The following is a 13,250-nucleotide window of genomic DNA, read 5'->3' as shown; positions in this document are numbered from 1 at the left end:
GTGACTTGGCCAGCCAGGCAAGACATAGGTTTAACTTACTAGCTAATATAACTTGTTATATAATTTGCTTGTTATCAGAAACAATCTACTCTAGAGGGACTGTTATTGATTCTAAGTCTGCCGGAAGTTAAGTTTGGGCCACAAAACTGCGCATAACGTTTGTTTATGTTGTTGCTGTTGAAACGTCTATAGAGAAGGACTTAGAGTGCAGGAAAGGCACGATATTTTGACAAACTAAAGTTAACAGGTGGTAAAGATACATACAAGCAGTATTAATTAAGACATTAGCCTAATATTTCACATACCTGACTGGAAATGATAAGAACAAACACAAATGTTGTCAAGATTCTTGCTGTGGAAATCCCAGTTCAGTTTGGCCAACCACAAACACCTTTTATTCCTAGGTTTTTTGCACTTTTCTCCTTGATTTGTTCTAACTTTTGGCAGTCTATAGTACTCCAAATGTTTTTCCCAGTCTGACTAATTAGTATGTCCCAAAACATTAAAATAATTGATCATTTTCAGCCGCAATAATCAGCAAAATATGTGACTTTCGTTCAGTTCAGTTGTATGTTTCCACTCAGTGCCGCCAATATGGCTGACTGATGACGAACACTCTATAGACAGTAATGCAACTGAACCGTTCAAACGACCCAGAAAGGTAGTATGGACATCGTTAAAATAGTCCATTTGACATCAGTGGTTCAGCCGCAGTGTTACGAAGCTATGAGAATACTTTTTATGCACAAAGAAACCAAAAAAATGATTTTAACAATTTCTCATCCCATTTTACATAAAAATAATTGAAAGCAGCAATTAATGTGTAAATGCATTCTGTGTGAACCAGCCCTCAATTTGTAGTGTCAGACTAGAAAAACTGGTTAACCAAAGTGTTACGTGATAATAGATAGCCTACCGTTTTGATTTACATCAATAAAAGGTATTGTGTCACTTGCTGTGCACAAACCATAAATGCAGCATTTGCGATTAAAAAAATATTAGATGTTAGATAGGGGATGAGTGCTTAGTGTGATAATGGAACAGTGGGTCATTTGTGGCCATTGCATTTTGCGGGCAGTGCCCATTCGCTCCATTATAAAATGATCCATTGTATCTCTATGCCGTTTGGTTCTATTTTTGTCATAGATCTTGTATTTGTACAATGCCCTGCCCACACTGAATGCACTACCGCCAGTGATGGATCTTTTCATGCATTCACAATTATTCTGGCTCTCTCGCATTGTTTCCGTGGCATTCTCCTCTGTTTTTGAAGCCTGGCTTGTTTTGTGTAATTCAACTACTTTCCCAGTTTTCATGATATGCACTTTATACACAGTTGAGGTCAAAAGTTTACATACACCTTGCAGAATCTGCAAAATGTTTATTTTACCAAAATAAGAGGGGTCATACAGTCATTTTTTCAAAATGCATACTGTCATTTTTGGAAAGGGTTCAAATACACAAAAATGCTGGAAAAACAAAGAATTCGTGGTACCTTAAGAATTTTTCTGGAAACAGTTTAACTGTTCAGGACAAACAACGGATTCATGAACAACTATCACTAAACAAAAAAACACAGCTGTGGATCATTCAGGTAACAAAACAGTATTAAGAATCAAGCGTATGTAAGCTTTTGTACAGGGTCGTTTTTATAAATTCAACTACTATTTTCTCTTGTGGACTATATGTAAACATTTTTATGTGAAATATCTTATCCAAGTCAGTGCTAAATTAAAAAATAACGTGTATTTTGTACGATGGGTAAAATAATGAACATTTTGCACATTCTGCAAGGTGTATGTAAACTTTTGACCTTAACTGTAGCCTATAGGAAGTTTCTGCTAAGAAAACTTCCTTCCTGAAAATTTGAGTGTCGCTTGCTGGCCCATGCAATGCTCACCACCATTAAGTTGGATCTGGCCTAAAACAGCATTTAGTAATTTACTAAGTGCCCCCCAACCCCGCTTTTTGTTTACCAGACAAAAACAGATAGGGTAGCTAGATAGATTTAATAATATAAATAAAATATTTGAATAAAATTAGATACGAACGATAATTGTACCCTTGTGAAAATGGTGGCTGAATTTTTCCCTTTTAAGGTTTAAGTGTTTATCCAAATGTGATTGAAATGGAGAGTGTGTGCATGTGTGAGTGGACAGTGTCTGAGTGCTCTCCTCTCACCTGCCTCGATTTTATTTTATTTTTATTTTGAATGTTTAATGTATTAAAAGGGCCGGGGTAATGAATTATAATCTTTAATGCAGAGACCGATCGATACCTCCACAAAATAAATCAGCTTTTTACTGAGAGCGTCAAAGCCTTTAATACACTGGGGGAGAAACAAGTGCGGGAAGGAGGGAGGGAGAGGAGGAGAGCTCGCCAGGGAGGGGAGCATGACAGGAGCCGTTGATGGAAGGAGAAAGCGGGAACGAATGGGGTTAGATGAGAGTGCTTCGGAAAGATACTATCACGGGTGACCGTATTTCAGATGATCCTCACAAAGTCTTAGTATCTTCAACAAACTCTAGGGAGTCAGGAGGTCACATCTCATCTGGCAATAGCCGCACATGATCTGTTGCATATAAAAATGGGCTTGCTTTTTTTAAGGACTCTACTGGAGAGGCAATCAGGCCCTGAGATCTCATAATAATCATTCTCCTCTTAACTTAATGAAGGCTGGCCTCAGGGGGTCCTCTAATTTTAGCTGACGATTCTGACAATTACTGTTCATTGTTTGGCTGAAAAAATAGTGTTTTTGGCATCCTCATGACAATAAATTGATTAAAAAAGTGCTCTGTCTAAACAGCGTCTTTAAGACATTGCTTAAAAATGCGGTCTACTGGATGACAATCTCTGAACTGTGCATCGCCGTGCTCAGTATATCATCAATTCATCGACAAAAAGGTCTGCGGACTGACGCATTTTGATTAATGTTGCCATGACAACTGCATAATTCATGAATTGTATTAGCGTTCCATTTGTCGTTTTTGAGTTATGATTCACCCCAGCCAAGGATTGTCAAAAAAAAAATCTTTGCCCGCACCCACGTTGTTTTAAGACCCCCATCATCTTCTGCCTCCTTCCTAAATGTCAAAGTCTCCAAAGTGTCAGCTTTTTTTCGCAACGAGACAGCATGAATTAATCTGCTCTCATAAATATCTTGTTAGCATCAGTTTGTATAAGACACACTCATAATTATACAGATACAAAGGCAGCAGCACACCAACCACTGGGCATTATAGTGCCACATAGCGGTGAGGACAAGAACTACAACCTCATCCACTTTATGTAAGTAAAATAATTTAGTATAATATTTCATTATATACACTGCCATTCAAAAGTCTGGCACCAGTAAGATTTTTAACGTTTTTAAAGAAGTCTCTTATGCTCACTAAGGCTGCATTTATTTATCTGTATCAAATTTAATATACTTTAAATTATAATTTATTCCTGTGATGCAAAGCTAAATTTTCAGCATCATTCCTCCAGTCTTTCAGTGTCAAATGATCCTTCAGAAATCATTTTAATATGCTTATTTATTATCAATGTTGGAAACCGTTGTGCTGATTAATATTTTAATTAATGTTGGAACCTGTGACACTTTTTTTCAGGATTCTTTGATGAATAAAAGTTTAAAAGAACAGCATTCATGTAAAACAATTTTTTCTACCGTTCCAAATTTTGACATCAGTAAATTATTATTCCTTTTTTTTTTTTTTTTTTTTTTTTTGAAAGAAATGTATATTTTTCAGCAATGATGTGTTAAATTGATAAAAAGTGAGAGCAAAGATTTCTATTGTTAGAAAAGATTTCTATTTTGAATAAATGTTGTCCTTTTTAACGTTTTATTCATCAATGAATCCTGAAAAAAAATATCACAGGTTCCAAAAAAAAAAAAATTAACTGTTTCCAACAGTGATAATTCCAATAATAAATCAGCATATTCATCATGTGACACTTAAGACTGGAGTAATGGCTGATGAAAATTCATCTTTGCATCACAGGAATAAATTATAATTTAAAGTATATTAAAATCGAAACTTATTTCATATTGTAATAACATTTTGCAGCATTTCAGTTTTTTTTTTTTCTGCATTGTGACTGAAAGCAGTCTTGAGTGCAAGAGATTTCTTTAAAAACATTACAAGTCCTACTGATCCAAAACTTTTGAATGGCAGGGTTTATGTATATATTAAGTGTTTGTATTAATGATAGATGCATCACACATATATGTTTTAAATTTATTTATTTGTTTTCCCACATAAAATGTCCTGGACCATTACATATAGTAAGTGTGTACTATATGCTTTATGGATGTTTTGTATAAAAATGTTGAAAAACCAAGGGATGAAAGTAGTTAAATGAGCGTTAACAAATTATGATTGCTTTATGCTTGTTTGTTTTCTGCTTCATGTGGCTTGTCAAAACTGGAGTGAAAATCTAAAGGAGAGAAACAAAAAATGTTAATGTTTTTTGGGCATTCTTAAAAGAAATCAAGGCAAATTCAACAATTAAAAGGAACTGAACTGGTCTTGCTGAGTGTTAAGTGGGTAATTACTGTACCTAATTTAAAGCAAACAAATTTTTTCTTGAAATGTAGAATTTTATTCATTGAAAATATTAATGACATGTTTGGTTTGGAACAACATGAGGATGAGTAATTAATGACAGAATTTTCATTTTTGGGTGAACTATCCCTTTAAAAACCACTGCTGTAAGACTGACCTTCAGTTCCTGATGATACACGGCTGACATCCGAGTGTGCAGGTGAGATGTTCTCCTCACTATCAACTAAAACACACATACAGATATTATACTCAACACAAAACAAATACAAATGCATGCTGTTTTACTACCTTAAACCTATTTAATTTCCTTCTACCTTATCTAGTTTATATCTTTACCCTTCTTACCTCTGCCCTCCTCACTAGGGCTGTCCTGGCTGGGTGTTGGGCTGCCGTCGTGTTCCCAGAGGGCCGTGGCGCCTGTTTGGGAAGAGCGCAGACGGATGCGAGGCTGTATGCGCTGGTCTCCTGGACTGAAGGACTGGGAAATTCCTCCTCTGCCCCTGCCGATAGCCCAGCCGTGCCGGGAGCCCAGCTTGCGCCGGCCGGTCCTCAGATTAGTTTTGGGTTGATCATCTTCAGCCTGGGATGAGATTCTCCTTAGTAAACTCGGGGAGACTGGAGCACTGATGGGATCCTGCTCATGACCTGAGGGGAGAAACAGTGAAGAGTGTACTTTGTAAAAGATGTGCTTTTACACTCTTTCTGTTGAGGTATTATGGACGAATCTCACAAACACGACTTAAAGGAGACGTTCATTTCCAGAACAACTGTTTATAAAGTGAAAATGCAAAGAAGGTCAAACGCCCTTTACCAAAAAAGCTAAAACAATGATGTCGGATGATTTTAAAGTTGGAGGAGAAAATGAGATGGGAGTTTTTCAACATCCCCTAACTGTATTGACCAAGATTACACAAAGTATGCATGTGCTTTGCAGAGCTAGACAAGACCAGCATCCGAGGTATCTAAATTTTAAAAGGTATATATATTTAAAAAGTATATAAATCCCTTGGCTGGGATTGTGTAGAACCCTTTGAAGCTGCGTTAAAACTGCATTTTGGAAGTTCAAACTCGCAGGGACCATTGAAGTCCACTATATAGAGAAATCCTGAAATTTTGTCCTCAAAAAACATCTAATTTCTTTATGACTGAAGAAAGAAAGACATTAACATCTTGGATGACAAGGGGGTGAGTATATTAAAGGAGAAGTCCACTTCCAGAATAACAATTTACAGATAATGTACTCAACCCCTTGTCATCCAAGATGTTCATGTCTTTCTTTCTTCAGTCGTAAAGAAATATTTTTTTTTCATATTTTCTCCATATAATGGACTGATATGGTGCCCCGAGTTTAAACTTCCAAAATGCAGTTTAAATGCAGCTTCAAACGATCCCAGCGGAGGAAGAAGGGTCTTATCTAGCGAAATGATCGGTTATTTTCATTTTAAAAAATACAATTTAAATACTTTTTAATGTTGAATGCTCGTCTTGTCTTGCGCTGCCTGAAGTTTGTGTATTCTGGCTCAAGACAGTTAGGGTATGTCAAAAAACTCAGATCGTATTTTCTCCCTCAACTTCAAAAATAATTTCAAAATCATCCTACATCACTGCAGAAGTACCGACACAGTCTTTGCAAAGTGAACATGCAAAAAAGATCAAACACGCTTAACAAAAAGGTAAAACATCAATATAGGACGATTTTGAAGTTGAGGGAGAACATGAGATGGGAGTTTTTCTGTCTTGAGTCAGTACACACAGAGTTCAGCGAGAGCAAGACGAGACGAGCGTCTGACATTAAAAAGTATAGAAATTGTATTTATTTTCTGAAAATAACCGATCATCTCGCTAGATAAGACCCTTCTTCCTCGGCTGGGATCGTTTAGAACCCTCTGAAGCTGCATTTAAACTACGTTTTGGAAGTTCAAACTTGGGGCACCATATCAGTCCATTATATGGAGAAAAATGCTGAAAAGTTTTCCTCAATAAACATAATTTCTTTACGACTGAAGAAAGAAAGACATGAACATCTTGGATGACAAGGGAGTTGAGTACATTACCTCTAAATTGTTGTTCTGGAAGTGAACTTCTCCTTTAAAGTTCAACCAAAAATGAAAATTCTGTCATTAATTACTCACCCTCATGTGGTTATAAACTTGTAAGACCTTTGTTCATTTTCGGAACTAAAATTAAGTTATTTTTGATCAAATCCAAGGGCTTTCTGACCCTGCATAGACAGCAACGCAACTGAACTGTTGACTAAAGCCATTATTTTTGTTTTATTTGCACACAAAAAGTATTCTCGTAGCTTCATAAAATTATGGTTGAACTACTGATGTCACATGGACTGTTTTACCGATGTTCTTAATACCTTTCTGGGCTTGGGAACATTTAATTCCATTGCCGTTTATGCAGGGTCCGAAAGCTCTCGGATTTCATCAAAAATATCTTAATTTGTGTTCCGAAGTTAAATGAAGGTCTTACGGGTTTGGAACCACATATTCTAAAAATTACAAATCCCCTTATGTGCTCAGTTAATGCCGTGTTATATGTATCTACAATATACACTGAAAATACAATACATATAAGTAGTTGCACTGTTACTGTTAGTTTTTATATTACCATAAATCTCAATGCTGTATACACTCTGTGCAATATTCATTTGATCTCCAAATTCCATTCCATTGCTCCTTCACATAAACGCAGAATTACTATATTTGGTTGTGATCCAAGGGAACGGCATAATGTGGTAGGGTAACAGCATCATTCATTGTTATGGGCTTTTGGGGACCTTTTTGTGTTTTACAGAGTCCAGGGAGCCCTGCAGTCTTAACTTACTGGCACTCTCTTTCGCTCTGTGGTACAATACATCTAATGTTATTACACTGGCCATACAGCTCTGCAGTCTCACCAGGCGCTGAAGCTGAAGAGATGGGAGCGCCGTCTACATCAGCGAGGTTTTCTATACTGCCGGCGGCAACAAACAGAGCGCGGCCTTCTTTGCTTCCACCTTTAGGTTTTATCAGCTTCTTCATGCGGTCCGCTATCCAGTTCGACTTCCTGAAGCCACGAGAGAATTTATAGGTGATTGAAAGGCGGCGAGCAAGATTCAGATAAGTCAAAAAAAGGTAAAGGAGAAAAACGGCAGGATGTCAAGATGAAAGAGAGCCTACAGTGAGTAAAGCAGTGAATAGGTCTGCTAGAGACAGATGTTAAAGCTTGACTAACTTTGGTTGTTTGGGTGGACACACGCTAGGCAGACCCGGCTCCAAAACACGATACTGATCCATTATCTTCTCCACCAGCTTCTGCTTCTCTCTGCGCAGCTCGTTGAGCTTGTCACTGAGGTGGAGACAGATGGACAGATGGAAGAGAAAAACATGAGTTATTTACTGATGCAGGTGGTCCGCTGCTGAACGTTCTACATGGTGCATGTGGAAAAAGTGGATAAAAGTGAGCTGCAAATGTGTGTGTGTTCGTACAGGTATTCTCTCTGCTGGTTGTGGTGCTGGTCTCTGCTCTCCAGGCTGCTTTCCAGTAGGGCCTTGTTATCTTTGGCCAGGTTCTGGTTCTGCTCTACTAGATGTCGGTTCTCCTCCTCCAAGTTGGCCTTCAACTGGGTTAGGAGCTATAACATATAAATACTATGGTGATAAATTACACTATAAACTTAAATCATTATTACTAAACGTTTTGTAGTTAACATGAATAATCTCAGACTATCAATATAATTAAATGCATAATAAGACCACAAAATTTAAACCTATAAATAATTCTAAAAGATAGTTCTGCATTTTTAAAATTTAAAACAGAAGTGTTATGACATTAAATGACACACAACATAAAATTAATAATAATTTAATCTCTATTTAATCTCTTTGGAAGGCTACACATTTATTTGATCAAAAAGTTATATAGTGCTTGTTTAATTATTATGCGAGTTGATCATATTTTTTTACAAGCACATTTTACCGATTCCAAACCACATCAATCTACTATTCACTTTGTATTTAATTATTTATAAATGATATATACACTACCAGTCAAAAGTTTTTGAACAGTTAGATTTTTTTTGTTTTTTTAAAGTCACCAAGCCTGCATTTATTTGCAGAACAGCAAAAGCTGTACAATTTGGAAATATTTTTACTATTTAAAATAACTGTTTTCTATTTTAATATATTTCAAAATGTAATTTATTCATGTGATTTCAAAGCTGAATTTTTAGCATCATTACTCCAGTCACATGATCATTGTAATATTCTGATTTGCTGCTCAAAAAACATTTATTTTTATTATTATTATTATTATTATTATGCTAAAAACAGCTGAGTATAATTTTTTCAGGTTTCCTTGATGAATAGAAAGTTCAGAAGAACAGCATTTATCTGAAATAGAAATCTTTTGTAATATTATAAATGTCTTTATCATCACTTTTGATCAATTTAAAGCATCCTGGCTAAATAAAAATATTAATTTCTATAATTTCTTTCCCAAAAAAAATTTTATACTGACTCCAAGCTTTTGAATGGTGTGGTGTATAATGTTACAAAAACTCTTTATTTCAGATAAATGTTGATCTTTGGATCTTTCTATTTATCAAAGAATCCTGAAAAAATGTACTCTCCTGTTTTAAATATTGATGATGATGATAATAATAATAATATAAGTTTTTTGAACAGCAAATCAGCATATTAGAATGATTTCTGAAGGATCATGAGACACTGAAGACTGGAGTAATGATGCTGAAAATTTAGCTTTGATCACAAGAATAAATAACGTTTTAAAATAAATTCAAGTAAACAGTAGTTATTTTAAATATTCAAAATATTTCACAATTTTTGCTGTATTTTGGATCAAATAAACGCAGGGTTGGTGAGTAGAAGAGAATTCTTTAAATATCTTACTGTTAAAACACTTTTGACTGGTAGTGTAATTGTTCATTAAGGCATCAAGTGAAAACTCCTTATGTTCATGTGTACATAATTATTAAGAGAAGTATTTTGGTACAGATAGAATGAGCCAAAAAAAGAGATTTAAATCGCACTGAAAACTCAAAATATATTAAATGCCCATGAGAAGGAAGCAATGCTAATGCAATACTAGAAAATTCAAAATTAAGGCGTGATCATTGGATGGCGAAATGCTCATTGACTCAGCACGGTCAGAAAAAAACACGTGGAGAAGAAAAGACACATTAACTGTAAAAGACTTAAAAATGAAGGTGAAGAATTAGGTGCAACACCATCAGGAAACCTTTAGTCTTCAATGCCACCATTGGAGTCTCCAGAAATACAAGGTGTCAGGTTCTCAGAGACTTAGGTTAGGTAAAGAATCCTAAAAAATGACCCTAACTTAATAAGAATCACATGCTGAAGTGTAGTAAAATACATAAGACTGATTTTTTTAAGGCTGTATAGAAAGTTGAGAGTGACTCTTGGACAAGCACCACATCCTCTAGTACCACTGTTTAAAGAATTTATCTTCCAGAGTCTGGAAGTAAGTTTTGAGAGTTTAATTTTTAGTCCATCTCTCCAAGACAGACTTTTCTTCTCCACCTGTTTTTGTCTGACCCTGCTGACCCATTGAGAATTTAGCTGTCCAGTGGTCATGGCTTAACTTTGCAAATTCTAGTATTGCATTAGTATTGCATCCTTCTCATAGGAATTTAATAATTTCTACTTTTCTGTCTGAGGTAAATCTCTTTTTTGGCTTAATTCATCTGTAAAAGAAAACCTGCTTAATAATTATGCACACATGAGCCAGATTTTCTAACAGCTTGTGCTTGCAATAGTACTGTCAGGATTTACTATTCACTTGTCAAGTGTCACCTTTTCCGTGACTTCCGGGTCCAAACGATCTACAAGATGACACGAGAAAACAACAAACGGTACTATTTATACACTCACAATGTGATATAATACAACCAAAAAATTATAATCCTAACCATACCGAAATCACAGAAAGCCATACAATGAAAATATGAATAAAAAAAAATATATAAAAATTATTTGTGTTTGGGACGCTGTGAGCACGGAGACTGTAGTGTACACCGTCAATTTGAAAATGTTTATCTTAAATGTTCAATATGAATAAACAGTGCTCATTAACAGCTGCTGAGATAGTATTCTCAAGTGAAAGGAGTTGGGGTTTGGACCCGGAACAGTGTTCGCTGGTGTGTTCAATGAACGCATTACGTCATCACTTAACAATCCCATAGATGGACAGTGAAGAATTAGCACTGAAAAGGCGTGGACAGAGTTATTTTTTCGCATGGCCTTATTGAATATGCATTTGTAGGAGTTTCCCTTTCAGATGCTAAATTTATAGGAGGAGAGTATTAAAAACTAATCGTGCGACAGCGCTATTATTTAACGCCAAAAAAAAGCATGTCTTAAAACAGGCGCAAATTTGCACTGCTCCTGGTAGATTGTGCTGGTCATTATGAAAATCAGTGCACCTAGTCAGTAAATCAGCATCTGTGCTTTTATGGAACTGCTCACTGACGCTAATTTGCCCTGTTTAGTAAATCTGGCCCAAGGTGTTTTCACTTCCAGCCTTCATGGACAATTATATATCACTTATAAATGATTAAATACAAAATTAATAGTAATTATGAAGATTGATGTGGTTTGGAATTTGTAAAATGTGCTTGGAAAAAATGATCAGAATATCAACTTGCATAATTATGCATGCACTTTATATTAAAAGGGTCATATGATGTTGCTAAAAAGAACATTATTTTGTGTATTTGGTGTAATGCAATGTTTACGTGGTTTAATGTTCAAAAAACACATACTGTACATTATTGTTGCTCCCCTCTGCCCCCCCCCCCCTTTCTGAAACACGTCAATTTTTAGAAAACTCATTGTTCTGAAAAGCGCGGTGTGCTTTGATTAGCAAGCTATCCGGTGCATTGTGACTGGTCGAATACCTCAAGCGTGTGACAGAAATGTTACGCACGTGTACTGGCACGACGAGACAAAAACAATAAAACCTATTATAAATGAGGCATTTGTTGCATCCAGTGAGGACATAATTACTGATTATAATGACTTCTACTGCCTTTTTACTACTGTGATTGTAGAAATGACAAACAACAAGCACTACTCTACACTGTTCAAAACTCATGTTTGAATAGCCAGTAGCAAATTCTTTAAATATGAAAATGTACTTACAGGCTGTGAGTCAGAAGCGCCAGACTTTCCTTGCAAAGTTGGAATTGCCCCACTTTATAGAAACAGCCTTTGTGTATAGCCAGCACTGTACGCTACTCTCTCAGGTTCAGGAAACAATCCTCTGTAAAGTGCGCTGCACATACTCTAATATTTGCATTGTATCGTTCCGGAACAGTGTTGTAAATACAGCTTAACCACTGATTTCTAGTTGTGTACCCATTTGGAAGGCCAAAGAAAGTACTTTCACTTTTACAACGAAGCACACACCGTCTCCACAACGTAGCGGCAGCTGCAGCAATACTACAGATAGAATAAAAGTTACGCCTTTGTTTGCATATACATTTAGGTGGTGTTATGCAAATCTTCCCACACCGTGATGTAGATTTGTGAGGGCGTGTTTAAATGAGCCGTTTTAGGAAGGCGTGGCTGAGTCTTAACTTTTATAAAGAATATATCTTTGGGTTTGAGACTTTAATCTTTGCAACTCTACACATCTTATATATGCACAACCAGCTTGTAACAAGCATGAAAACATAAAAAAACGCATCATATGACCCCTTTAATATATTAGTGTAAAATATTATTACAATTTAAATTATTATAACCTGTAAAATAATCTATTTAAATATATTTTAAAATGTAATGAATTCCTGTGAGGGTAAAGCTGAATTTTCTGCATCATTACTCCAGTCTTCAGTGTCACATGATGAAATTACTGTAATATGCTGATTTAATGAAAATTGTCCTTGCTGAATATTTGATTAATGATTTAAACAAAAGAAAGAAAGAAAGAAATAAAACATGTTATATACTGTATATATAATACACACAGAAGTGTCATAATGTGCTTTGCGCTCAGACCTGGTATTGGCTGCTGAGACGGACGCTGTTGAGATCCAGCTGTTGGTTTTGCTCTTTAAGAGCGCTGAGTTCTCCCTCCAGTCTGGTCCGTTCAAGCTGAGCCGCACTCAACTCTGCCCGCACAACTGAACTCTGAGCCAGCAGCTCCGACTGCATCTGAACCCACTCCTTCTGCAGGTTCTGATATCTACAGATAATCAATACATTTAACAGGTGAATTACACTGAACTACACATCTCATGAAGGTCTTATGTTATTCCCAAAAGAAATAAATGTTTTATTTATTAATTTTTTTAATTTGTTATTGTTATATATTTCTATACAAGTATAAATTATTAAATGTACATCCAATGTAGGCTTCATTTTCTTTTCGTTTCTTGATGCAAAATATAAAGGTGAGGTGAAGCATGTTTTTGTGAGTCTATACAACAATCTACATAAACACAGTTACCTAACGGAACATACTGTAGAAATTTTTCTTTTATCCTGTCACGAAAGCAACAAATGTTATTACAAATATTTTCACACGCTGTCACACCATGGCAACAACTGTTGGAAACTGGGCTATGAAATGACTCATGCTCTGGTGAGACTTTGGTGGGGCTTACTACCACTATAATGGGTGAAGAGCAGTTTGTGGTGGGTGGTATCA

General features: G+C 35.9%; 1 protein-coding gene across 2 annotated transcripts in view; it reads right to left on the bottom strand.

The window, feature by feature from the left end:
• Positions 1–4,229: 4,229 nt before the first annotated feature.
• ccdc88b (coiled-coil domain containing 88B) overlaps positions 4,230–13,250 on the bottom strand; it is a 31,740-nt gene continuing 22,719 nt past the window's right edge. For both annotated transcript variants that reach the window (XM_051127788.1, XM_051127787.1), the window contains exons 23-29: positions 12,599–12,785; positions 8,045–8,190; positions 7,791–7,904; positions 7,474–7,622; positions 4,914–5,213; positions 4,726–4,791; positions 4,230–4,440 (exon numbers count right to left, since the gene is read on the bottom strand). In XM_051127788.1, the coding sequence (XP_050983745.1) occupies positions 4,388–4,440; positions 4,726–4,791; positions 4,914–5,213; positions 7,474–7,622; positions 7,791–7,904; positions 8,045–8,190; positions 12,599–12,785 (1,015 nt within the window). In that variant the 3' untranslated portion in view covers positions 4,230–4,387. The remainder of the gene's footprint in view (positions 4,441–4,725; positions 4,792–4,913; positions 5,214–7,473; positions 7,623–7,790; positions 7,905–8,044; positions 8,191–12,598; positions 12,786–13,250) is intronic.

Source organism: Labeo rohita, chromosome 14, assembly GCF_022985175.1.
Source record: "Labeo rohita strain BAU-BD-2019 chromosome 14, IGBB_LRoh.1.0, whole genome shotgun sequence".
Lineage (NCBI taxonomy): Eukaryota > Metazoa > Chordata > Actinopteri > Cypriniformes > Cyprinidae > Labeo > Labeo rohita.
Note: the sequence above shows the minus strand (reverse complement) of the source record. Positions and strands in the feature narration are given on the sequence as shown.